Raw genomic sequence first — 27,910 nt, forward strand, 5'->3', positions numbered from 1 at the left:
TTAAACAGGCGTGCTTTGCTGAAATAGCGCGACTAACGTGGCATGGAATAATTTCAGTGAAACTTGAGCTAAGTGTGCAATCTTGAGTTTCTATGAAGACAATGTATTTTTTTAAACTTTGTTGACAGGTATTAAGCCGGCGTGTTTTGCTCAAGCAACGCGACTAACCTGGCATAGAATAACTTCGGTGAAATCAAAGCCGTGTTTCATCGTTTATTTTCTATGAATACAAAATGTTTTTTTTTTGGAATTTGTTTGTTTTTGCCAGGTGTTAAAACGGCGCGGCGTAGCACAAGCAATGCGAATAACGTAGCATAAATTCGGTGAAATTTGAGCTGCGTAAGCAATTTTGCAATTTTATGAATACAGTATGTTTTAAAGGTTGGTTTTGTCCAGGTATTAAGCGGGCGATACTTGCTCAAGCAACGCGACTAGCACGGCATAAAGTCAGTGAAACTTGAGCTGCGTCAGCTCAATTTAGTTTTTGTTAATACGGTATAATTTTAAATACGTCGTTTTATGCCAGGTTTTAAGCCGGCGTGTTTTGCTCCACGACTAAAGGGGTATAGTTTTTTTTGTTGAAATTTGAGCTGCTTTTGTAAAGTTGAGTTTCCATGAATACAAAAAGTTTTGTTCAACACTTCGTTTTTGCCAGTTTTTAAGCTGATGTGCTTTGTTCATGCAACGCGACTAGACTGGCATAGACTAATTTCGGTCAAACGAAAGCCGTGTTTGCAACGTTGAGTTTCTATGAAATCAAAATGTATTTTTCCGAAGTTTGCTTGTTTCTGCCTGGTGTTAAGCCGTCGTGTTTGCTGAGGCAACGCGACTAACACGGCATAAGTTCAGTGTTTGTTTTTGGCAGGTATTAAACCGATGCGGCTTTGCACAAGCAATGCGAATAACGTGGCATAAATTGAGTGAAATTTGAGCTGCGTCAGCAAAGTTGAATTTCTATGAATACAGTATATAAGTTAAAGGTTACTTTTTGGATAGTATAAAGCCGGCGTTATTTGCTCAAGTAATGCGACTAACATGGCATGAATTCGGTGACACTTGAGCTGCGTCAGCTCAATTGAGTTTTTGTGAATACGGCATTTTTTTAAAACGTTGGTTTTGCCAGGTTTTAAGCCGGCGTGTTTTGATCAAGCAACGCGACTAAAGTGGTATAGATTTATTTGGGAGAAATTTGAGTTGCATTTGTAAAGTTGAGTTTCCATGGATACAATAGATGTTATTCAACACTTCGTTTTTACCAGGTATTAAGCCGGCGTGCTTTGTTCAAGCGCCGCGACTAACGTGGCATTGGTTAATTTCAGTGAAACTTGAGCTACGTGTGCAATCTTGAGTTTCTATGAAGACAATCTATTTTTTTTAAACTTTGTTGACAGGTATTAAGCCGGCGTGTTTTGCTCCACGACTAAAGGGGTATAGTTTTTTTTCCGTTGAAATTTGAGCTGCTTTTGTAAAGTTGAGTTTCCATGAAAACAAAAAATTTTATTCAACACTTCGTTTTTGCCAGTTTTTAAGCTGATGTGCTTTGTTCATGCAACGCGACTAGACTGGCATAGACTAATTTCGGTCAAACGAAAGCCGTGTTTGCAACGTTGGGTTTCTATGAAATCAAAATGTATTTTTCCGAAGTTTGCTTGTTTCTGCCTGGTGTTAAGCCGTCGTGTTTGCTGAGGCAACGCGACTAACACGGCATAAGTTCAGTGTTTGTTTTTGGCAGGTATTAAACCGATGCGGCTTTGCACAAGCAATGCCAATAACGTGGCATAAATTGAGTGAAATTTGAGCTGCGTCAGCAAAGTTGAATTTCTATGAATACAGTATATAATTTAAAGGTTACTTTTTGGATAGTATAAAGCCGGCATTATTTGCTCAAGTAATGCGACTAACATGGCATGAATTCGATGACACTTGAGCTGCGTCAGCTCAATTGAGTTTTTGTGAATACGGCATTTTTTTAAAACGTTGGTTTTGCCAGGTTTTAAGCCGGCGTGTTTTGATCAAGCTACGCGACTAAAGTGGTATAGATTTATTTGGGAGAAATTTGAGTTGCATTTGTAAAGTTGAGTTTCCATGGATACAATAGATGTTATTCAACACTTCGTTTTTACCAGGTATTAAGCCGGCGTGCTTTGTTCAAGCGCCGCGACTAACGTGGCATTGGTTAATTTCAGTGAAACTTGAGCTACGTGTGCAATCATGAGTTTCTATGAAGACAAAAAATGTTATTCAACACTTCGTTTTTGCCAAGTATTTAGCCGGCGTGCTTTGCTCCACGACTTAATGGGTTTAGATTTTTTTTCGTTGAAATTTGAGCTGCTTTCGTAAAGTTGAGTTTCCATGAATACAAAAAAATGTTATTCAACACTTCGTTTTTGCCAGTTATTAAGCTGATGTGCTTTGTTCAAGCAACGCGACTAGCCTGGCATAGACTAATTTCGGTGAAACGAAAGCCGTGTTTGCAAAGTTGAGTTTCTATGAAATCTAAATAAATTTTTCCGAAATTGCTTGTTTCTGCCTGGTGTTAAGCCGTCGTGTTTGCTGAGGCAACGCGACTAACACGGCATAAGTTCAGTGAAGCTTGAGCTGCGTCAGCAACGTTGAATTTTTATGAATACAAAATGTATTTTTTTTTAATTGTTTGTTTTTGCCAGGTATTAAACCGGCGGAGCTTTGCACAAGCAATGCGAATAACGTGGCATAAATTGAGTGAAATTTGAGCTGGGTCAGCAAAGTTGAATTTCTATGAATACAGTATATAATTTAAAGGTTACTTTTTGGCTGGTATAAAGCCGGCTTTATTTGCTCAAGTAATGCGACTAACACGGCATAAATTCGGTGAAACTTGAGCTGCGTCAGCTCAATTGAGTTTTTGTGAATACGGTATTTTTTTTTTAAATGTTTGTTTTTGCCAGGTTTTAAGCCGGCGTGTTTTGCTCAAGCAACGCGACTAAAATGGTATAGACTTATTTCGGTGAAACTTGAGCTGCATTTGTAAAGTTGAGTTTCCATCAATACAAAAGATGTTGATCAAAACATCGTTTTTGCCAGGTATTAAGCCGACGTGCTTTGTTCAAGCAGCGCGACAAACGTGGCTTGGAAAAAATTGAGTTGAGTTTCTATGAATACAATATATATTTTCATAACTGTTCGTTTTTTCCTGATATTAAATTGGCGTGCTTTGCTGCAGCAACGCGACTAACGTGGCATAGATTAGTTTCTTTGAAACTTGAACTGCTTGAGCAAAGTTGAGTTTCTATGAATACAACATGTTTTTTCATAACTGTTCGTTTTTGCCAGGTATTAAGCCGGCGAGCTTTGCTCAAGCAACTGCTCGTTTTTGCCAGGTTTTAAGCCGGCGTGGTTTGATCAAGCAACGCGACTAAAGTGGTATAGATTTATTTGGGAGAAATTTGAGTTGCATTTGTAAAGTTGAGTTTCCATGGATACAATAGATGTTATTCAACACTTCGTTTTTACCAGGTATTAAGCCGGCGTGCTTTGTTCAAGCGCCGCGACTAACGTGGCATTGGTTAATTTCAGTGAAACTTGAGCTACGTGTGCAATCATGAGTTTCTATGAAGACAAAAAATGTTATTCAACACTTCGTTTTTGCCAAGTATTTAGCCGGCGTGCTTTGCTCCACGACTTAATGGGTTTAGATTTTTTTTCGTTGAAATTTGAGCTGCTTTCGTAAAGTTGAGTTTCCATGAATACAAAAAAATGTTATTCAACACTTCGTTTTTGCCAGTTATTAAGCTGATGTGCTTTGTTCAAGCAACGCGAATAGCCTGGCATAGACTAATTTCGGTGAAACGAAAGCCGTGTTTGCAAAGTTGAGTTTCTATGAAATCTAAATAAATTTTTCCGAAATTGCTTGTTTCTGCCTGGTGTTAAGCCGTCGTGTTTGCTGAGGCAACGCGACTAACACGGCATAAGTTCAGTGAAGCTTGAGCTGCGTCAGCAACGTTGAATTTTTATGAATACAAAATGTTTTTTCATAACTGTTCGTTTTTGCCAGGTATTAAGCCGGCGAGCTTTGCTCAAGCAACTGCTCGTTTTTGCCAGGTTTTAAGCCGGCGTGGTTTGATCAAGCAACGCGACTAAAGTGGTATAGATTTATTTGGGAGAAATTTGAGTTGCATTTGTAAAGTTGAGTTTCCATGGATACAATAGATGTTATTCAACACTTCGTTTTTACCAGGTATTAAGCCGGCGTGCTTTGTTCAAGCGCCGCGACTAACGTGGCATTGGTTAATTTCAGTGAAACTTGAGCTACGTGTGCAATCATGAGTTTCTATGAAGACAAAAAATGTTATTCAACACTTCGTTTTTGCCAAGTATTTAGCCGGCGTGCTTTGCTCCACGACTTAATGGGTTTAGATTTTTTTTCGTTGAAATTTGAGCTGCTTTCGTAAAGTTGAGTTTCCATGAATACAAAAAAATGTTATTCAACACTTCGTTTTTGCCAGTTATTAAGCTGATGTGCTTTGTTCAAGCAACGCGAATAGCCTGGCATAGACTAATTTCGGTGAAACGAAAGCCGTGTTTGCAAAGTTGAGTTTCTATGAAATCTAAATAAATTTTTCCGAAATTGCTTGTTTCTGCCTGGTGTTAAGCCGTCGTGTTTGCTGAGGCAACGCGACTAACACGGCATAAGTTCAGTGAAGCTTGAGCTGCGTCAGCAACGTTGAATTTTTATGAATACAAAATGTATTTTTTTTAATTGTTTGTTTTTGCCAGGTATTAAACCGGCGGAGTTTTGCACAAGCAATGCGAATAACGTGGCATAAATTGAGTGAAATTTGAGCTGGGTCAGCAAAGTTGAATTTCTATGAATACAGTATATAATTTAAAGGTTACTTTTTGGCTGGTATAAAGCCGGCTTTATTTGCTCAAGTAATGCGACTAACACGGCATAAATTCGGTGAAACTTGAGCTGCGTCAGCTCAATTGAGTTTTTGTGAATACGGTATTTTTTTTTTAAATGTTTGTTTTTGCCAGGTTTTAAGCCGGCGTGTTTTGCTCAAGCAACGCGACTAAAATGGTATAGACTTATTTCGGTGAAACTTGAGCTGCATTTGTAAAGTTGAGTTTCCATCAATACAAAAGATGTTGATCAAAACATCGTTTTTGCCAGGTATTAAGCCGACGTGCTTTGTTCAAGCAGCGCGACAAACGTGGCTTGGAAAAAATTGAGTTGAGTTTCTATGAATACAATATATATTTTCATAACTGTTCGTTTTTTCCTGATATTAAATTGGCGTGCTTTGCTGCAGCAACGCGACTAACGTGGCATAGATTAGTTTCTTTGAAACTTGAACTGCTTGAGCAAAGTTGAGTTTCTATGAATACAACATGTTTTTTCATAACTGTTCGTTTTTGCCAGGTATTAAGCCGGCGAGCTTTGCTCAAGCAACTGCTCGTTTTTGCCAGGTTTTAAGCCGGCGTGGTTTGCTCAAGCTACGCGACTAACGTGGCTTAGATTAATTTCTTTGGAACTTGAACTGCTTGAGCAAAGCTGAGTTTCTATGAATACAAAATATTTTTTTTCATAACTGTTCGTTTTTTTGCCAGGTATTAAGCCGGCGTGCTTTGCTCAAGCAACTGCTCGTTTTTGCCGGGTACTAAGCCGGCGTGGTTTGCTCAAGCAACGCGACTAACTTGTCATAGATTAATTTTTTGAAACTCGAACTGCATGAGCAAAGTTGAGTTTCTATGAATACAATATATATTTTCATAACTGTTCGTTTTTGCCAGGTATTAAGCCGGCGTGGTTTGCTCAAGCTACGCGACTAACGTGGCTTAGATTAATTTCTTTGGAACTTGAACTGCTTGAGCAAAGTTGAGTTTCTATGAATACAAAATAATTTTTCATAACTGTTCGTTTTTTTGCCAGGTATTAAGCCGGCGTGCTTTGCTCAAGCAACGCGACTAACGTGGCACAGATTAGTTTCTTTGTAACTTGAACTGCTTGAGCAAAGTTGAGTTTCTATGAATACAATATATATTTTCATAACTGTTCGTTTTTGTCAGGTATTAAGCCGGCGTGGTTTGCTCAAGCTACGCGACTAACGTGGCTTAGATTAATTTCTTTGGAACTTGAACTGCTTGAGCAAAGTTGAGGTTCTATGAATACAAAATATTTTTTCATAACTGTTCGTTTTTTGCCAGGTATTAAGCCGGCGTGCTTTGCTCAAGCAACGCGACTAACGTGGCACAGATTAGTTTCTTTGTAACTTGAACTGTTTGAGCAAAGTTGAGTTTCTATGAATACAAGATATATATTTTCATAACTGTTCGTTTTTTTGCCAGGTATTAAGCCGGCGTGGTTTGCTCAAGCAACGCGACTAAAGTGGCATAGATTAATTTTTTGAAACTTGAACTGCATGAGCAAAGTTAAGTTTCTATGAATACAATATATATTTTCATAACTGTTCGTTTTTGCCAGGTATTAAGCCGACGTGGTTTGCTCAAGCTACGCGACTAACGTGGCTTAGATTAATTTCTTTGGAACTTGAACTACTTGAGCAAAGTTGAGTTTCTATGACTACAAAATATTTTTTCATAACTGTTCGTTTTTTGCCAGGTATTAAGCCGGCGTGCTTTGCTCAAGCAACGCGACTAACGTGGCACAGATTAGTTTCTTTGTAACTTGAACTGCTTGAGCAAAGTTGAGTTTCTATGAATACAAGATATATATTTTCATAACTGTTCGTTTTTTTTGCCAGGTATTAAGCCGGCGTGGTTTGCTCAAGCAACGCGACTAAAGTGGCATAGATTAATTTTTTGAAACTTGAACTGCATGAGCAAAGTTGAGTTTCTATGAATACAATATATATTTTCATAACTGTTCGTTTTTGCCAGGTATTAAGCCGACGTGGTTTGCTCAAGCTACGCGACTAACGTGGCTTAGATTAATTTCTTTGGAACTTGAACTGCTTGAGCAAAGTTGAGTTTCTACGACTACAAAATATTTTTTCATAACTTCGTTTTTTTTGCCAGGTATTAAGCCGGCGTGCTTTGCTCAAGCAACGCGACTAACGTGGCACAGATTAGTTTCTTTGTAACTTGAACTGCTTGAGCAAAGTTGAGTTTCTATGAATACAATATATATTTTCATAACTGTTCGTTTTTGCCAGGTATTAAGCCGGCGTGGTTTGCTCAAGCAACGCGACTAACGTGGCATAGATTAATTTTTTTGAAACTTGAACTGCATGAGCAAAGTTGAGTTTCTATGAAAACAGTATATATTTTCATAACTGTTCGTTTTTGCCTGGTATTACGCCGGCGTGGTTTGCTCAAGCTACGCGACTAACGTGGCTTAGGTTAATTTCTTTGGAACTTGAACTGCTTGAGCAAAGTTGAGTTTCTATGAATACAATATATATTTTCATAACTGTTCGTTTTTGCCAGGTATTAAGCCGACGTGGTTTGCTCAAGCAACGCGACTAACGTGGCATAGATTACTTTTTTTAAACTTGAACTGCATGAGCAAAGTTGAGTTTCTATGAATACAGTATATATTTTCATAACTGTTGTTTTTGCCAGGTATTAAGCCGGCGTGGTTTGCTCAAGCTACGCGACTAACGTGGCTTAGATTAATTTCTATGGAACTTGAACTGCTTGAGCAAAGTTGAGTTTCTATGAATACAAAATATTTTTTCATAATTGTTCGTTTTTGCCAGGTATTAAGCCGGCGTGGTTTGCTCAAGCAACGCGACTAACGTGGCATAGATTACTTTTTTTGAAACTTGAACTGCATGAGCAAAGTTGAGTTTCTATGAATACAGTATATATTTTCATAACTGTTGTTTTTGCCAGGTATTAAGCCGGCGTGGTTTGCTCAAGCTACGCGACTAACGTGGCTTAGAGTAATTTCTATGGAACTTGAACTGCTTGAGCAAAGTTGAGTTTCTATGAATACAAAATATTTTTTCATAACTGTTCGTTTTTGCCAGGTTTTGAGCCGGCGTGCTTTGCTCAAGCAACGCGACTAACGTGGCATAGATTAATTTCTGTGAAACTTGAACTGCGTGTGCAAAGTTGAGTTTCTATGATTACAATATATATTTTCATAACTGTTCGTTTTTGCCAGGTATTAAGCCGGCGTGCTTTGCTCAAGCAACGCGACTAATGTGGCATAGAATATTTTCTGTGAACTTTGAACTGCCTGAGCAAAGTTGAGTTTCTATGAATACAAAATATTTTTTCATAACTGTTCGTTTTTGCCTGGTATTAAGCCGGCGTGGTTTGCTCAAGCTACGCAACTAACGTGGCTTATTTTAATTTCTTTGGAACTTGAACTGCTTGAGCAAAGTTGAGTTTCTATGAATACAAAACATTTTTTCATAACTGTTCGTTCCTTTGCCAGGTATTAAGCCGGCGTGCTTTGCTCAAGCAACGCGACTAACGTGGCACAGATTAGTTTCTTTGAAACTTGAACTGCTTGAGCAAAGTTGAGTTTCTATGAATACAATATATATTTTCATAACTCTTCGTTTTTGCCAGGTTTTAAGCCGGCGTGGTTTGCTCAAGCTACGCGACTAACGTGGCTCAGATTAATTTCTTTGGAAGTTGAACTGCTTGAGCAAAGTTGAATTTCTATGAATACAAAATATTTTTTCATAACTGTTCGTTTTTTGCCAGGTTTTTAGCCGGCGTGCTTTGCTCAAGCAACGCGACTAACGTGGCACAGATTAGTTTCTTTGAAACTTGAACTGCTTGAGCAAAGTTGAGTTTCTATGAATACAACATGTTTTTTCATAACTGTTCGTTTTTGCCAGGTATTAAGCCGGCGTGCTTTGCTCAAGCAACGCGACTAATGTGGCATAGAATATTTTTGTGAACTTTGAACTGCCTGAGCAAAGTTGAGTTTCTTTGAATACAATATAGATTTTCATAACTGTTCGTTTTTTCCTGGTATTAAGCCGGCGTGGTTTGCTCAAGCTACGCAACTAACGTGGCTTATTTTAATTTCTTTGGAACTTGAACTGCTTGAGCAAAGTTGAGTTTCTATGAATACAAAACATTTTTTTAAAACTGTTCGTTCCTTTGCCAGGTTTTAAGCCGGCGTGGTTTGCTCAAGCTACGCGACTAACGTGGCTCAGATTAATTTCTTTGGAAGTTGAACTGCTTGAGCAAAGTTGAATTTCTATGAATACAAAATATTTTTTCATAACTGTTCGTTTTTTGCCAGGTTTTTAGCCGGCGTGCTTTGCTCAAGCAACGCGACTAACGTGGCACAGATTAGTTTCTTTGAAACTTGAACTGCTTGAGCAAAGTTGAGTTTCTATGAATACAATATATATTTTCATAACTCTTCGTTTTTGCCAGGTTTTAAGCCGGCGTGGTTTGCTCAAGCTACGCGACTAACGTGGCTTAGATTAATTTCTATGGAACTTGAACTGCTTGAGCAAAGTTGAGTTTCTATGAATACAAAATATTTTTTCATAACTGTTCGTTTTTGCCAGGTTTTGAGCCGGCGTGCTTTGCTCAAGCAACGCGACTAACGTGGCATAGATTAATTTCTGTGAAACTTGAACTGCGTGTGCAAAGTTGAGTTTCTATGATTACAATATATATTTTCATAACTGTTCGTTTTTGCCAGGTATTAAGCCGGCGTGCTTTGCTCAAGCAACGCGACTAATGTGGCATAGAATATTTTCTGTGAACTTTGAACTGCCTGAGCAAAGTTGAGTTTCTATGAATACAATATAGATTTTCATAACTGTTCGTTTTTGCCTGGTGTTAAGCCGGCGTGGTTTGCTCAAGCTACGCAACTAACGTGGCTTATTTTACTTTCTTTGGAACTTGAACTGCTTGAGCAAAGTTGAGTTTCTATGAATACAAAACATTTTTTCATAACTGTTCGTTCCTTTGCCAGGTATTAAGCCGGCGTGCTTTGCTCAAGCAACGCGACTAACGTGGCACAGATTAGTTTCTTTGAAACTTGAACTGCTTGAGCAAAGTTGAGTTTCTATGAATACAATATATATTTTCATAACTCTTCGTTTTTGCCAGGTTTTAAGCCGGCGTGGTTTGCTCAAGCTACGCGACTAACGTGGCTCAGATTAATTTCTTTGGAAGTTGAACTGCTTGAGCAAAGTTGAATTTCTATGAATACAAAATATTTTTTCATAACTGTTCGTTTTTTGCCAGGTTTTTAGCCGGCGTGCTTTGCTCAAGCAACGCGACTAACGTGGCACAGATTAGTTTCTTTGAAACTTGAACTGCTTGAGCAAAGTTGAGTTTCTATGAATACAACGTGTATTTTCATAACTGTTCGTTTTTGCCAGGTATTAAGCCGGCGTGCTTTGCTCAAGCAACGCGACTAACGTGGCATAGATTAATTTTTTTGAAATTTGAACTGCCTGAGCAAAGTTGAGTTTCTATGAATACAATATATATTTTCATAACTCCTCGTTTTTGCGAGGTACTAAGCCGGGGTGGTTTGCTCAAGCAACGCGACTAACGTGGCATAGATTAATTTTTTTGAAACTTGAACTGCCTGAGCATAGTTGAGTTTCTATGATTACAATATATATTTTCATAACTGTTCGTTTTTGCCAGGTTTTAAGCCGGCGTGGTTTGCTCAAGCTACGCGACTAACGTGGCTTAGATTAAATTCTTTGGAACTTGAACTGCTTGAGCAAAGTTGAGTTTCTATGAATACAAAACATTTTTTCATAACTGTTCGTTCCTTTGCCAGGTATTAAGCCGGCGTGCTTTGCTCAAGCAACGCGACTAACGTGGCACAGATTAGTTTCTTTGAAACTTGAACTGCTTGAGCAAAGTTGAGTTTCTATGAATACAATATATATTTTCATAACTGTTCGTTTTTGCCAGGTTTTAAGCCGGCGTGGTTTGCTCAAGCTACGCGACTAACGTGGCTCAGATTAATTTCTTTGGAAGTTGAACTGCTTGAGCAAAGTTGAATTTCTATGAATACAAAATATTTTTTCATAACAGTTCGTTTTTTGCCAGGTTTTAAGCCGGCGTGCTTTGCTCAAGCAACGCGACTAACGTGGCACAGATTAGTTTCTTTGAAACTTGAACTGCTTGAGCAAAGTTGAGTTTCTATGAATACAACATGTTTTTTCATAACTGTTCGTTTTTGCCAGGTAATAAGCCGGCGTGCTTTGCTCAAGCAACGCGACTAACGTGGCATAGATTAATTTTTTTGAAACTTGAACTGCCTGAGCAAAGTTGAGTTTCTATGAATATAATATATATTTTCATAACTCCTCGTTTTTGCGAGGTACTAAGCCGGGGTGGTTTGCTCAAGCAACGCGACTAACGTGGCATAGATTAATTTTTTTGAAACTTGAACTGCCTGAGCAAAGTTGAGTTTCTATGATTACAATATATATTTTCATAACTGTTCGTTTTTGCCAGGTTTTAAGCCGGCGTGGTTTGCTCAAGCTACGCGACTAACGTGGCTTAGATTAACTTCTTTGGAACTTGAACTGCTTGAGCAAAGTTGAGTTTCTATGAATGCAATATATTTTTTCATAACTGTTCGTTTTTGCCAGATATTAAGCCAACGTGCTTTGCTCAAACAAAGCGAATAACCTTGCATAGAATAATTTTGATGAAACTATAGCTGTGTTTGCAACGTTGAGTTTCTATGAACACAAAATGTTTTTTTTTTAAGTTTTTTTTTCTTACCAGGTATTAAACCGGCTTTGGTCGAGTACGAAACTGCGTCTGGAATGTTTGAATTCTACAAATCTGTTTCTTTTTTGGAAGGCAGGCGGAAAATTTAAATTTTCCAGATTTCGACGACTTTTTTGAGTTCCACATAGATTTCGTGACAAATCTTCCAATATCTACTGACAATTGTTTTTTCATTATTTGTTTAGTAATGACCTGTGGCAGCCTGCACTGGGTGAACGATCTTCCCGGATTGATGCACCGCGTGATTAGAAGCCTAGTGCCAGATGGAGTGTTTCTGGGTTCGCTCTTAGGTGGAGACACTCTTTTTGAATTGAGGACAGCTCTTCAGTTGGCGGAACAGGAAGTTGAGAATGGATTTGGACCCCACGTGTCGCCCATGGTTAATATGCCTGACATGGGAAGGTAATTAAGAATTTTTTCAATTGTTAATTGTTGCGGGCACTGTAAGAAAAATCAATCTACTATTTTGTTTTCGAAGGAATTAAAGATCAGAGTAATTAGTTGGGAAGAAATAGTTGGAAAAGTAGAATCAATTGAGAGCGTATCGTAAAAAGTGAGATGTAGTTAATATTAATAGCAACAAAAGATTCAATTTCCTGGAGAAGATGTTTGATCTCTGCCTCAGTTGTAGTTGCAGTGGTGGGGTTCATGAACTTGCTTAGAATCCGAGTCTTCGCTTCCTTTCAATTAAACCACACTCATAATGTCGTTTTAGATTTCCAGAGGCGTTCTCATATACTTTTCGTTAAATTCAAACTCTTGAATCCCGAGGTTATTTGATGCGCAACCGATATCAACTGTGTTTTGTTTGTAGAATACTGCAACGTATCTTTCGAAGGCTTTGTTCAAATTTGCAAAGTAATTCTGATAAGTTGTATTAATTTTAAATGGTAATATTTAGAGAATTTTTCTTCACCAGAGAGATTTTAATGTAGTAGGAAACGAATCAACAAATAACACATTTATATAGAGAAAGAGACCAGTTCAAAATTCTATAGTATAAAGTTCTCTTTTGGTTTTTTACTGATTATTTCCTAATTATTACACTTGCGAAGCGAGTGTATTAGTACGAACCTTCTTTTTCCAACTTAAGTCGCAATTATTAGTGCCAGTTTTGGGGCACCTTTACAGCTTTTTGATAGCATATGCGCTGAAATTCGAATTGTAATAAGTTAACACAGTTGATGCATTTTTAGTTCATCAAGTAAACCTAAAAAAGTGAATTGTTTCAAACTACATAACAATAATGAAAACTCGGTTTCAGAAATTTTCTAAGTTAATATATCTCAGTTTTTTGAATTGCATAATTAATACATTTTGTGGTTTTATGCTTTGCGATTTATTTAATGCAAAATTAGTGTGAGTGCCTTCAGTTTATAATAATCCAAGTTATTACTTGCAAAATTGAGTCTATTTGTATTTGGTGCCACTTTTGCTGAAGGCTACTTATTGGTATCTATTGCTGCTTTATTCGGGACAAGTGTTTGTCGGTTGTTAAGTTTGCGTGGCTGAGTGGATAGTGCGTGAGACTCAAAATCACTTGATTGCAGTAGATCGCAGATCGAATCCTAGACCCAGCCGAGTTTTTGCTAATTTGAGGCTTATTTCTTTTTTCTTCAGAGCTGCTTTTTGGTCGTGTTCTCACAAGTGTTTGCGAAGCGCTGCTTCGCCTCTGTGTAAATTTTTGAATGATCCTTTAATGAGTAGTTTGTTTGTACAAGTAGTTTCCTTAGTTAGGGGCATCTCCTAGGGAGGCTGTAATTATTGGACTTCATTGATTTTGTTCTCTGAGTTTGTACAATGTGATTGAATTTGTAATGACTAGTGGAATATAAATAAATAAATTAATTATGTATGAATAACTCTCTCCTAGTTAAATACATTTGTTAGTATCCATTTGCAGATTGTTGCACAGTGCTGGATTCAAGATGATCACGATAGACGTAGATGAGATCTGTGTGAGGTATCCGGACATGCACTCCCTAATGGTGGATCTGGGCAGGATGGGGGAGGGCAACTGTGCCTGGAACAGGAAGCCCAGTCTGAGAAGGGACACTATGAAAGTGGCAGGTGGGCTTGTATTCTTTTGTTTTACAGCAAGATTTTTTATCTCCATCATTCAAAGCCGTTACAAAAATATCAGTTAAAACAGTAAATAATATTTCGGTTTCCTTGTTCATTGACACTATTACAACTGTATGTTAGCTATTTTTCTAATGCTTAATACAGAAATTCGATCAAGTTTGTAAGTTGAATTCGTGATAAGTATGCGTAATGGGACTATTCTGCATGAAACGTCACCAATTAAGTAGTTACGATATGTGTTAGCCGAGATTTTTTTTCTTGTCAAAATTCATTGATTAAAGCCTAATTTAGGCGCCGATTTAACGTTTTCCCATAAATGTTTTTACTGGTACTGACCGAGTTTTAAATTCAGGTTAAGAAACATCGAGCTTGGGAACATTTTCGTATGTTTTTAAAATAATTTTGAGATTGTATTTGATTAGCTGATAGCAGTGATATCCATTTAAAAACCATTCAAATTAATTAATATGTTCATTTAAATTTCAATCTTCTAAATGTGAAATTATGAGCCCACTCAATTTCAATGAAAATTTTAAATATAACTCGAACAACAAATGTTGCAAGTAGATGTGTCCCAAAAAATATTTTCGATGTTTTCTCAAAATTGCGAAAATTACCCATAAATGGCAGAAAAACTGCTAAAAACGTGGCAGTGCAACAGTGCCGAAGTAAAATAGTGCCGAAAATGAAAAAGAGTCCAACAGTGCCAAAATTTATGATTTTCGGCACTGTTGAACACTTTCATTTTCGCACTGTTGATTGCCCCCCTAAAAACAGACTAAAGAAAAAATTAAATTGCTAAAGAAATATATACAGAAAAATTTAAATAGATGCCAACAAGTCTTATAATTTTCTTGAACATTTTTAATTTAAATTTCAGTTTTTTTTAAATGGACATCACTGGGTGATGGGTAAATTGAATTATAGTACTTTACGGGACCATAAATGAGCGTTAAAACACTTAAAATGAACTGTTCGAGTTATTAGGTTTAAATTTCTCTGAAGTACAGTTGGAGGGAGAAATATGTAGCGTCGTCAATTACAGCGTTTGAATTAAGTGTCAACTTTAAATTAAGTGTCAATAAACGGAGAAAAGGCACGTATATAGGTCGTGTTGAGTTTGTTTTCAGGAAAAAGTTTTTCGTTCTCAAGTTTGATGTTTGCGGTTTGACTTTGATTTTTTGGATCAACCGTACAATCTCCCTCCCCCTAAGTGACCTACCGTAGAATGCCCTCCTCAAGCATGTTTTAAATCTGAACAATAATCCTGTAAAATGTGTTGCGCAAATAACGGTTGATCCGTTTTTTTATCGTGTCCCGGTTACAGTTGATCCGATTTTTTAATGTCAATTGAAATTCACGTGCTAGAAGTATACCAAGTTCCCACATTGATTTACAAAAATTCCTAGCGGATGTTAAACAAATCTTATGCTCAATTTTTTTCCGAATAAGGTTAGTGTTGTCATTTAAATCAAAATTTTCCAAAAGCAACACCAATTCTCCTTGATTTCATAAAGGCCTAAAAAAATGAACGCTTTTGTTAAAAGAGACCACCTGTACAAAAATGGAAAACCGAGAAAAATGACATAATTGAGAGAAAATTGCATAGAGCAAAGAGAAAAAGTAGAAAAAAAACTACTAAAAAGATTATTTTTTTACAGGAGATTCAATAATAATAGGAGACTCGCGATAAGTATATAAACTTTTGAATGAAGACGTATCGTTTTGTTCCAGAAAAAATTCGAAGTTATTAATCCATCACTCATCGATAATAAGATTCTAACCGTACTTGCGCTTTATTTTTTTTGATTTGCTCATTTTTTGCTTTTGTTCAGTTAATCAAAGAAACTCCAAAAAAAACCTAATTTCTTTTTTATATCCAGGAGACTTTTTCCTATATAAAAGGAAAATCAGCAATTCTTACATCCCTTGTATAAGCAGAAAAAAAACATGCTCTTTGGCTAATCGAGGCTCTAAGTTATTAAACCTAATGAGTGCAATTAATATATTAGCCTCTAATTTTGGAATCATGAATGTAAATGATGAATGAATCTTCGTTCACAAATTCAAAGATAATTATCTAGTCGGAAATACTGAACTGATTGGAAATATTTTCCACAAATTATTCATTTTCATAAACCAGTGAAAGTATCGGGGTAAATGCTTACGGGTAGTCGTTTTATGCTTTTTATCTCGTTACCAAAATCTGAACCCTCAACTCCTTCTGGGTTTCGAGAAAACGACATTATTCTGAAACTTTTGAAAAATTGCAAAAACTTAGGGTTTCTTATAGATATTTTTTCTAGTTGCTTCGATATCCTAAATGGAGCTGCATTGAATCTGCTTTTAGCGAAGCTGCATGAAATCTGTAATCTTTCAAGGTTTTAAAAATTATTAAGGAACCATACTGAACATTTGCAGAGCAATTCGTTTTTTTTGCAATTTTTTGGCTTTGTTTAGATTTGATGAGTATGTTTGCACTATCAGGTATCGAATGCATTTACTTGATAGGGAAGTTCTACTAGAAATCAACTAAATTGATTTTTGCAATGAAGTTTTTTTTATTATTTTTCTCTTTGCTTTAATATTCACATAAATAATGTAAAATATGTTTGTTTCATTAAGTGCACTTATTGTGTTTCGGGTAGACCCCTTATAGGCATCCAAATGCCTTTCATCTGTCCCCTCCGTATCATAAATTTTTGTGATTCAATTTATGTATGAGTTTTGTTGATATTGAAGAAATAAACTTTCTTTCTTCGGAATTCTGCTTATGAAGTTTTTTTTAATATAATTTCAATTTTTTTTTCGGTGTCTGTTTGCTATGTTTTCAAGTGAGTTTTGATACACATTAGTCAAATTGACAGTTTTATAAAATAAGTTGTGGATCTTTTTGAATCTGCCATCTATAGCCCCAATGAATTTTATATTACGCGTAGGTTTTTTTTACTTAAGTATTTTCAAAAATTATTGAAGTATGTACTTTTAGAACTATTTTGACCATATACATTTTCACTTGCATCTTTTGTAACTATCTCCAACCTACTTTATCCGTACCCCTCTTCGTTATAGGGGGGGGGGAGATAGAGTTCCATTAACTGTTAGAATTAATTGCAATGTTTTAGCTGAAAAATACAAGGAAATGTACGGAACCGAAGACAGCATCCCAGCTACATTTCAAACAATAAATTTCATTGGCTGGAAGCCCCACCCCTCCCAGCCCAAAGCGAAGCCAAGGGGATCCGCTGAAGTCAGTTTCATGGATCATTTCAATCAACAGTCGAATTCTAATAAGGATGGTGATAGAAATTAGAGTTATTTCAATGGTTTTTTGCTACGTTGTAAAGATTGTGAAAAACGAAATACTGAATTTAATTTCTCGTAACTATTATTTTTAAAAAATGAGAGTAGGATATAAATGAAATGTTGGTAACAAGAACAAGTTAGTTAAGATTTAAGCGTTTAAGCCGTACATTGCTGTCGGCAATGTAAACTGTTTTATTATATTTTGAATGTAACTTTTGACAAGATTTCATTAAGAGCCGAATAATATAGTTCAGAGTCTTATATAAGTTGTGATGATATTTTTTCCCGGAAAAGTCTTAACGTTTGATCAGGTTCAAGTTTGCTTTTTAGCGGATTGACTCTTTTGATTTTTTTAGCTCAGTTTATTTCCTTTGCTAAGAGGAAGGCAAACTCCACTATCGAACAGTGAAAGTTTAACGACCACGAAAAAGGTGATCGACTTCGATTTCGAAAATGGAATTTAATTTTCGGATTTCCCAGCGAAATAATTTTTTTTGCTCCAGTTTTCTCAAATTGGATACACTTTTTTTAAATTGTCCATGAATTATTGTTCTAGAACTTCAAGAAGCTTTAAGGCCATATATTTTTAAGAGTCGATGAACTTAGTTCACTCTTATCTAGGTCGTGACGGTTTTTTTTTCAGGAAAAGGCTTTAAATTTCAGGCTCAAATTCGGTTTTTCGCTGACTTTTGATTTCTTTTTAAGTTCCGTTCATTTCCTCTGTTTATCGAATCGCGAAAATAATCACAAAAAACGTAATCAACTTCTATTTTCGAAAGTGGAATTTAGTTTTCAGATTTCCCAGTGGAACAAAAACTTACTTAATAATCCAGTTTTCTCAAATTGGGTTTATGTTATTAGACTAGCGAGCTTGCGAGCGTTAGTGTATTATTACGAACCTTCTTTTTTTTCTAACCTAACTCGCAAGTAAAAATATGTCCACTATAGGATCTGTAGAATTGGAAATTCCGTTGCATCTCTTTGCTTTTTTTGTGGCTAGTGTTTGTAAGTTAATAGGCATCCGCGGCCGAGTGGTTAGTGCGAATAATCTCTAGGTTGCAGTCCGAGACGTAGTAGAACTTTAACTAATTCGAGGCTTATTTCTACTTCTCACTGCTATTTATAGAGCTGCTTTTTGTGCTGTCGCTAGTGTTTGCGAAGCGCAGCTTAGCATGTGTCAAAAAATTGCCAATTATAAATTGTTTTGAAATAAAGTTATAAATTGAAAGTTTATCAATAAAGTTATAAATTGAAAAAGCGTTAAGCCCGTCTATTTTTAAATTTGAAATTTGGTTGCTGGTTTGCTTTTCACGTTGGTTGCTGTTCTATTTGTATTATGATGCGGGTCCAGTTTTTCCCTGGTTGAGTCGCTTGTTTCAATTCTGTTACATTTGAGATAACAGGAGTATTGCAATCGGGTATTAAACTTTTTTTCCCGTAAATGACTGTGTTCACGGGATGACTGAAATTTCGATCATCTCTACTTTCGTCAACGAATAAAAAGATCGAGAGCAGACCGTTTTTGAGCACAACTGCAATTTAAACTCCTGATCTTTTTATACTAGCGAGCTTGCGACCGTAGTGTTTAGTTCGAATCTTCTTTTTTCTATTCTTAATCGGCAGTAAAAGTGTTCCTTAAATGTCTCCAATTTCTTGGTGGCACTTTGCTTTTATCACGATCTGTATATAGCATTGGTAATTCATCGCATCAGTTTTTTTGCTTTTTCTGGGTAGTTTTTGTAGTTTATTATTATTAAGCGTCCGTAGTTGAGTGGATAGTGTGCGAGACTCATATTCTCTTGCTATGTATGGATTTTATTGCATTTGTCTGATGCTTCGCCTCTTTTTGTCAAACTTTTTGAAAAGATTGCGGTTTTTTTGCAAATTTTTTTTGTTGTTGAGGTTTTTTGTCCGGTTTGTCGGTTCACATGCAATTATTGAGAGTCATTCATTTTTCTGTTGCAAATTGTGCGAAGCGCTGCTTCGCCTCTGTGTTAAATTTTCTGCGATAATTAGTTTTGTTAAATTGCGTTAATATTATCAAAAAAAGTTTCCATCATAAAGTTTTCATGAACTTCAAATATCTTCAACCTAATTCGTTTTTCCTTCAAAAGGAAACAAAAATTCCCATTTCCTTGTTCTTTTACAATTTTCCAACTTTATGTTGGCTATGTTTGTAAATTTCCACCATTGTACCTTGCTATTTCACTATAATATTACTTTTTATGGAGCCTGTCATTTACAGTTTTCCCACTGACTGTTGGCTGTTTTTTTTTTGTTTGTTCAGTTTGAAATTGTATTGGTTCAAGTTAACATCCCCCCACAGACCAAGTTAAGATCCTGCACCCCAGAGTTCAATTTGGATTAAATTTTCTATGCGTTGTGTGCTAAATGCTTCCTTCATTCTGATGAACTAAAACTTCGAAATCAGAACCAAGTTAACATCCTCCCTTCCTTCTAAACGGCTTTGGGCATTTGAGGATGTAAACGGGGTTCCATTTTGTTTTGTAAAAAAATTAAACCGTTTCTTTTTACCCTTTTGCTTTCAGTTTCTTATCGTAAGTGTTACGAAGCAGCGTTAAGATTTTTTATTAGTTATATTTTTGTAAGATGTTATTTTTCTGGCTACGTCCCTGCGAAATGTTACTCCGTTTTTTACCTCTTCTGACCGACTTTGCTTCTCTCCACTTTGATGACGTCACCCGATAAAAATATAAGTATGAAAGAACGAAAGAATTCATTTCTCCGAACAAGTGTTAACATGATATCAGCTAACTCAAATTCAAAGACTCAAACAGAAATAGGTTTGAAAGTCGAAGCATCATTGTCATTTGAAATTGCTGTTAGTTTTTGTTGATAGTACTAATTTTATATATTAGCACAGTTCATCTACATGCCCAATTCTACTTCAATTTTGGATGGGCCAATAATTCTATTTAAACTTTAGAAATTTGTCTTTTTTGTAATATATTTTTTTCGTTTTTCTGAATTATTAGAGATAATAATAGTTCGGAGGTTTGTTCGATTTTTTTTTGTTTTTACTGTAAATTTTTTGCACTCATTCTAAGTGTGCTTTTGAGTCAATTTTGAAAGCCTGAACCAACATAAGCACCATAACAAAAGTTAAATATACGAGTTTTTTTTTCAGATAGATAACAAAATGATGTCATTATCGTTAAAGGTGGTTTCTGATTTATCTCAGATATTTTTATCTCATTTTTATACAATGATTGGCAGTGGTGTAAAACTTTATAAAACTTACGTTTTTTATTCCTTTTTAATATACAGGAATTTTTTTGTGAACAGTGTTTAAACAGATATGCATTATTTATTTAGCTAGCAGCGAAAGAACTGAAACATTAGATAAAATACAGCGTGCATCTAAACATGTCAATAAAAATGTAATTTCTCAAACCTAAGAAAATAGAATTATTATCTGAAAAACACATTTATCTTCTTTCTATCGACACTTGATCAGTGGCAGAAAGGGGATGTTTTGGGATATTATTTCGGACTGCAATATGGCATAAGTTTGTTCAGTTTCAAAAAACTTTTTTATACCCCTTCCTTCGCCAAAAAATACCAATAGAATAATCTTGGTCAGGAGTAACGACGTTATAAGGTGGATGCTCCGTTATTTCAGTTGTTTTGTCTTACTGTTTTTCTGTTTACTGTTTCTGCTTATAAAACTAGCATAAGTTACCACATATTTCAAATGCAACGTGGTACCATCATACCAAATGTGAAAGACTTCCTCCCTTTAAGATCTAAAAATAATTAATAAAACGTTTTCTTTCACTTACAGATTTACACCGCTTATGTTTTTTCGTTTTATATATTTAATTTGTATACATTCAAAAGAAACCAATTCAATATAGTTTATCAAGTTGTTTTAAACATTTTGGTTGGATAAACGAAACGTTGTACTGAAAAACACTGTAGGTTTATTTGTCCATAAAGTTCTGTAAAATCATTGGCAAAAAACAATGAAAAACGATTACTTTTCAGATCAATTTTGCGCATGTGATGATTTTACTCAGCTTGGTTTAGTTCAAGCGTGTTTTGTTGAAAATGAACAATGAAAAATCTAACCACAATGGAAATAACAGCTATAACAGTAATGTTCTTTCTGAAAACAACAACAACAATATTCTGAGTGGAAACCCGGGTAATTTACGAGAAATTGTGAAAATGCAACCCAAAAATCATAGATATTTGCGATACTCGTCTTTAGCCATTCTTGCGATCCAAAATGCGACCCTAGTTCTTATCATGCGATATGCCCGCACAATGCCGGGCGAAAAGTTCTACGCGACAACAGCGGTTGTCATGGCGGAAGCAGTTAAATTAGTCGCTTGTTTCTTTATTATTTCATACAATGAAGGCGGTGTCAGAGGTCTAATTCGAGAGCTGGACCGAAATATTATCAATGCACCTATGGATACCCTAAAAGTGGCAGTTCCTGGACTTATTTACACATTCCAAAATAATCTGCTCTATGTTGCAGTTTCTAATTTACCAGCAGCCACATTTCAAGTTGTATATCAGATCAAAATTTTAACGACTGCCCTCTTTTCGGTTATAATGCTGGATAAGAAGTTATCAATTATGCATTGGTTTGCGCTAGTTGTTTTAACAACAGGAGTAGCGATGGTTCAAATTGAAACTACTTTAACTAAAGATACTTCGAAAGACGATTTGAACTCGAATCAGAATCCAATTTTGGGTTTCGTAGCTGTGTTAATAGCGTGCTTGTCATCAGGATTTGCAGGAGTTTATTTCGAAAAGATTCTAAAAGGATCTCCTGTTTCAACTTGGTTGAGAAATATCCAGCTTGCCATTTTTGGAATTGTTTTAGGAATGATAGCTGTTTATATTAACGACGGTGCCAACGTGCTAGCTTTTGGATTCTTTCACGGATACAATCAATATACAATCATGGTCATCCTAAATCAAGCACTGGGCGGACTTGTTGTTGCATTTGTAGTTAAGTATGCAGATAATATTTTAAAAGGGTTCGCAACCTCAATAGCAATCATCATTTCGTGTGTGTGCTCTATATTTCTATTCAGTTTCGAAGTGTCGGCCGTTTTTCTAATGGGTGCTACGCTTGTTATTGGTTCTGTATGTCTCTACAGTAGTCGGTGATGAATATAATTTAATTCAAAATTTGCTCAAAAGGACCAATCACTAATAATAGTATGACGATTATCAAATACTTGGAATTTAATTAATTTTTCTTTTGCATTTGAGTAATTTATGTGATCACGGATTTTGAAGAGTTTTGATAAATTGACATTTTAGAAAAAAAAATTTGATCGAAACCTTCGCGTGGATAAGAGCAGTCACAGATCTGGACCTTCATTGTTCATTTTAGCTTCGAATTCTCGACAGTAGACGGCATAATTTTTTATCGATAAATCATATTATTGAAAGAATTTTTCTATAAAGTTACCACTCTTTTGGAAACTGGGCAGCCATTTTGCCGAGACCCGTAGAAGTTAGAAACCAAATTTGAACGACCAAAATTGAGGGGAAACGCAATTGAATTTGAATTGTCTGTCTTTCGTTTGTCTGCTCAAGTTTTGTCCGCTTAGTTGCCCTATCACGGTTGTTGATTGTGCTGTTAGCGACTTTCACTAAAATTGCTAGTGATAGTGTTGGTCAAAGTAGTTTCAGGGGGGACTTAAACTTTTTGAAATATTTTTTTTTCGGCTCAACTGGTGTTTAGTCAAAGATTGTCAGCTTAGTTGCCCCATCACTGATTTTTTTTTGCTTTGCTGTAAGCAGCTCTCATTGTGAAAGTGTGGTTGTAGTTTCAGGAGAGACTTAATTTCTGGGGGACTTAATTAAATCGGCTCAACTTGTCTGATCACTGACTGTCGGCTTCGTTTAGCCTTAAGCTTTATTCCGTTATTAATTTGATCTACAATTGTCTGACAGGTTTGCCTAGAAGGAACTTGTATCGAACGAGACATTCGAATTTTTTTAAACTTAGATAGACCTAATTTTTTCTCAACATTTTTTACTTTTTTTGACTTTTGTTTGTGTTGTTTCGTGGGAGGTGCGAAGCTCCGATCCGCCTCTGGTTTTAGTGTCAGTGTTGATTTGTCTAGGAGGGAAAGAAAATCATTGATGAAATTGAAGGAGATGGATCCTGATAATAGCTTATGGTGCTGTTGCACCGAAAGACGTTTGCATTCAGTGTGTCGGTGATCTATGTAGCTGATATTCGGGGCTCTGTTACGACTTGCAGAGCTGCGTATTGAACGGTTTTAGAGGTGAACTTTTGGTGGCAGCTGAATAAAAATAGTCACTTAAAAACAATGCATTTGGAAAGCACAAAATGAAGCGAAGTAATCATCAAATAATCAATGAAATTCAGACCATTACATTAAAAAATTCCTGTCAGCTTTGTCTTCTATCTCTAGCTGGTCCACTACTGCCTTACAATTTAACTTGATCCAATGTCTGCTGGTGCATCGTTAATTTATTTTCCGTTCCGCAGTTTCTTCCAGCTGGCTCAGCCCACCAAAGTTTACTTTCTTTACTCTGCTGTCGTCGGGCTTTCATATCATGTGTGATAGCCATTCCATACTTTGTTTTTCGATTTTCATTCGTATTGATGTATTTGGGCAGTTCTTTTCTCACATTCCATCTATTTTTTAAATTTCTTTTAGTGGCGCTTATTTCTTGGAATTCTACGCATATCGGTAAAATTTGTCAATATTTTTTGTGTTCTGTTGATTTTCTGACACTTTCCATGTGCGTATTTGGCAATTGATCATCGTGCTTGAGTCCTTTTTGTTAACCGTGAGTTTTTAAGACGCTTTTTGACCTTGTTCCGTGCCCCCATTTCGTGTTGAATGCGTGACTTAGTTCCTCCAGACTCCACAATTATAGCCTGCGGGTTGTTTTAGGAGGTGCTTGGTTCGGCTATTGCCGGGCTACTCCCTTCCATAAAAAGGTACTGGATACGACTTCTTGCGTTATCAATTTCGTTTCCTCTTTTTGAGGCTTTGTTGTTTGTAGAGTCGCTCTCCACCAACTGGTATGTCCCACATCCGGAAAGCTAGTGATATTAAATTGTCGTCCTTCACATACGTATTGTTTTTGATTGTCTGCTGATTAACCAGTCTCGTAAAAACCGACTTATGCTTAGTGCTCACGCGTTTCCGCAGATCTTTTTTTTTCGCTCATTTGACTCATCGAAAAAATGGCGTCTAAATGATCACGAGTTAGATCAAGGTCAAGCAATGTATTCATGCCGTAATCGATTCCGTTTTCCTGATCGGAGTGAAAATATTAGACAAACTTCTTTTGCAGGACGGGCATAATCTGCATGTTCAGATCTTGTTTTGAGACATCAGATTAAAGGCTGTTGTGCACTTTCAGATTCTAAAACATAGCCAACAGATGGTTGGAAAAGTGTAGAAGACCAAGGAGACCGGAAAAAAAATGGAAATAAGATATTTCAAGTCCATTTTTGAAACTAGAAGCTATAAATTCTTTGGTGACCTTACAATTTTGCTGTTCGATAGTGGAGTTTGCCTTCATTTTAACAAAGGAAATGCTTTGAATTTAAAAATAAATAGAAAATCAAAGTGCAAAATAACAACCAATTTGAACGTGAACAAACTTGAGACTTTTCCATTAAAAAACAAAAAAAAAATCATCAAGATCTCTATATCTCTATATAAGTGCATTTGGTTGGCTTTTCAGGTTTGTTTCTGACTTGACTTTGTTTTATGGTGGATGTGGTAAGCTTGAACAAACTTTGTTAACCTTGAGTGGCTCAAAAATAATTTGAAGAATGCCCGTGAACACTTATTTCGACATCACAATTGGAGGGGAAGCTGCGGGCAGAATCACTATGGAGTTGCGGGATGATGTGGTTCCGAAAACTGTCGAGAACTTCAAACTTCTCTGTACAGGAGAAAAAGGTTGGACCGAAATTTAAAAGAGTTTTTGACTTTTTTATGTCGTGATTGGGTAAACATGCAGTTGGAGTTGAAAGTTCAACATGGAAGTTGAGCTTGAAACATTTCATCTCTCTCGTAAGTTTTTGTTATTCTGTAACAACGCCTAGTTTTTAAACAAATTACGAAGGGGCATAAGGGACATCCAAATGGACGATTAGGACTTTTTTTTTTAGAAAACTGTATCTGAGAAATACAAAGTTTTTGGCTGGAAAATTCATTTTTGAGCTGCCCTGGATTGAGTGAAATTTCAAGCCATGTGTTTGTTAATTTGTAGAAAAAAATAAAAGTTGATTTAAATCAAGTTTTAAAAAGGCGGCAGAGGGCAAAATAATCCGAAAAGGGCGAAATTCGAAAAATGATATTTCAGCAGAACGAAGAGAGAAGTGTGTTTGCCCTACTAATTATAATGTCTCTGAAGAATTTACAGCGAGATCTGATGTCTAACTGAGTCTGACTCTGAATACTAGTACATTTTTAAAATAAAATTCACAGCTATCTCGAATTTCAAACACAGTATGTTTTAATTTCCTCGTTGGTTATATCAACTATGTTCAGAATTATATCCAAGCAATCACGATGTTGCATCGATAAGGTCCTTTTCTTTTCTCGAACTAAAAAAGTAGCTTTCAAATTTGATCCATTGAAATCAAATTCAACTCCAGCATCTGGATGTGTCCATCTACGATTAGTGTAATAATTGACTGGTATCCACCAATGTTTTGAGAACACTTCATACACCGGCATATTGGTCACGTTTTTGTTTTCAAATGGTAACGCGCCAAAATAGCTTAAGTTCCTGTGTTCCAGGTTATGGCTACCAGGATTCCATTTTTCACCGCATCATCCCTGGCTTCATGTGTCAAGGGGGAGACTTCACCCGTCACAATGGAACAGGCGGCAAGAGTATATGGGTCAGTCAATTCAAAGTTACTCCAATCTTAGAAAGAAAACAAAAATAAACTATAGGATCCTCGTAGTGACCAATTTTTTCTTTTCTTTCTCTCTCTCTCGCGTAGCCTAAATATGAAAAAAAAAAACTTTTTTTATTTTTCAGTTAAAAAGCATAGCTCTTGTAAAGTTTCTATTTAAGCTTCAAGTGTAGACTTAGAGTAGATCAGCTGATCATTTTATCTACCCATTCCAAGGGTTTCAATAATCCAAAGGTAGCGCAATCGGGTACTAGCCTTTTTTCTCGTTAATAACTTTGTTCACAGAATGGTCAAAATCAAAAATGGTAAATTTAAGATCCGTTCAAAATGAATTCTAATTTTTGTGTCTCTATGTTTTTTTTGGTCTGGTGGTAATTAATACGCCTGTGACGGCAAAGGTCTTAAGTTCGAATCTGAGACGACCTTTTTTTTGAACGAAAAATTCGTTTCAAAAAAAATTGTCGGCTTATGATTTGAATGCCTATTTATCGGCTTATTGTTATTTGTAGCCACATCGTATAATTGTTTTTTTTGCTGAACGCAATTTACAGTGTAGTTGCTTGTAGAGTTTTGATTTACTTTTGCTGTTTGTAATTTTGTATGTTTATTGTTTTACCTTCTTCTGCCTACATGATTTCAGCTCATACTTCATCAGCTTAGTGGCCGCCTAATTTTGAATCGTTTGAAGGGAAAAAATATTATGATACAGACAAATTGCTACAATATTACTAGAAATTATCGTTCAAGTTCTACATTACATTATTTTCATCACCGGCCTTTTTTTCTCTTTTTTGGCTGGATAGGTTTCGGCCTATATTATATCGGCCTAATGGCCTCATATTGCGTTTTTCAACAAGCCAAAAAACATGCTCTTTCTAGATCGCTCAAATTGCGTATATCTTAAAAGAAATAGTTGTTCATGTTTTTCATGCAAACATTTTTTTTGTGGCTTGATAGGTTTCGCCTGTATTGTATAGGCTTAATGGCGTCATTGTGCGTCTTTTGATGAGTTAAATAATTAGAGCATGTGTGTGTGTTTTGAGGGTGAAGGGGGACTTTTAACTTTTTATACGTCATAAGTCTTGTTTATTATTTGTCGGCTGGAAGGTTTTCTGCGAAGGACTTTCGGCTTTGTTACCACTTGGATTTTTTTAGATGCGATTTTTACATTCGATTGTCTTGGCATGTTTTTGCTTCAAAAGTAGCCTGGTTCATTTTGATAGATCTGGCTTTTCAACATTTTCGATTTTTTTTCGATTTAGCGGCTTTCTGTCTTTGTATAGCAAATGGTGCGAAGCACAGCTTCGCCTCTGTGTGTAATTGATACTCTTGGATGAATTAGTTCTTCTTCTGATTTGATCCACTTGGGGTACTAAGCACAGCAAAACCTTACTCATTAACGAGCTTTGTGAGCGTTATGAGTTTAGATGAAACAATTTTTTAATTGGAGCTAATTCATTAAAGTTTGCTAATAAGCTTAGTATATTTGAATGACGTTTTTTTTCGTTTTTGCTGAATTCTTAAGTTTTCAATTTATTGTGATTTTTGAACCAGTTCAAGGCAGTTATTAAGAGTAATAAACGTAGTGAAGACTTTTATATAGGTCTTGCTGATTTTTTTGTTTTTTTTTTTGAGGAAAAAGTCTTAAAATATTGATGCACTTAGGTATAATGCACTTTTTGAGTTCAATTGAAATTCATCTGCTGAAAGTGACGTAAATAGCACTCTCCAAATACGAAAGTGGAAAAAGCGCGAAAAAACGTGAACGATTTCTAGTTTCGAAAGTGGAATTTATTTTTAAGATTCCCAGCGTAATAAAAACATTACCTATTGATCCAATTTTCTCAAGTTGGGTTCATGTTATCAAAAAAGTGCCAATCATAAATTGTTTTAATAATTCAAAGAGCTTAAAGGGCA

General features: G+C 36.0%; 3 protein-coding genes across 3 annotated transcripts in view; all 3 read left to right on the forward strand.

The window, feature by feature from the left end:
* The window catches only part of LOC134855153 (arginine-hydroxylase NDUFAF5, mitochondrial-like), a 117,467-nt gene extending 100,315 nt beyond the window's left edge, over nt 1–17,152 (forward strand). The window contains 3 exon segments of the mRNA XM_063871568.1: nt 11,877–12,093; nt 13,595–13,761; nt 16,902–17,152. Of these exon segments, the coding sequence (XP_063727638.1) occupies nt 11,877–12,093; nt 13,595–13,761; nt 16,902–17,089 (572 nt within the window). The 3' untranslated portion in view covers nt 17,090–17,152.
* Nucleotides 1–27,910, forward strand: part of LOC134855155 (peptidyl-prolyl cis-trans isomerase A-like) — a 442,729-nt gene that overhangs the window by 357,415 nt on the left and 57,404 nt on the right. Inside the window, exons 2-3 of the mRNA XM_063871570.1 lie at nt 24,806–25,025; nt 25,872–25,975. Coding sequence (XP_063727640.1) covers nt 24,896–25,025; nt 25,872–25,975 — 234 coding nt within the window. The 5' untranslated portion in view covers nt 24,806–24,895. The remainder of the gene's footprint in view (nt 1–24,805; nt 25,026–25,871; nt 25,976–27,910) is intronic.
* LOC134855276 (UDP-N-acetylglucosamine transporter-like) lies at nt 20,881–22,448 on the forward strand. The gene has a single exon (XM_063871756.1). It carries the CDS (start codon nt 21,154–21,156, stop codon nt 22,228–22,230), a length of 1,077 nt encoding a protein of 358 aa, XP_063727826.1. The 5' UTR covers nt 20,881–21,153; the 3' UTR covers nt 22,231–22,448.

The sequence above is a fragment of the Symsagittifera roscoffensis genome, chromosome 10 (assembly GCF_963678635.1).
Source record: "Symsagittifera roscoffensis chromosome 10, txSymRosc1.1, whole genome shotgun sequence".
Taxonomy (NCBI): domain Eukaryota; kingdom Metazoa; phylum Xenacoelomorpha; order Acoela; family Convolutidae; genus Symsagittifera; species Symsagittifera roscoffensis.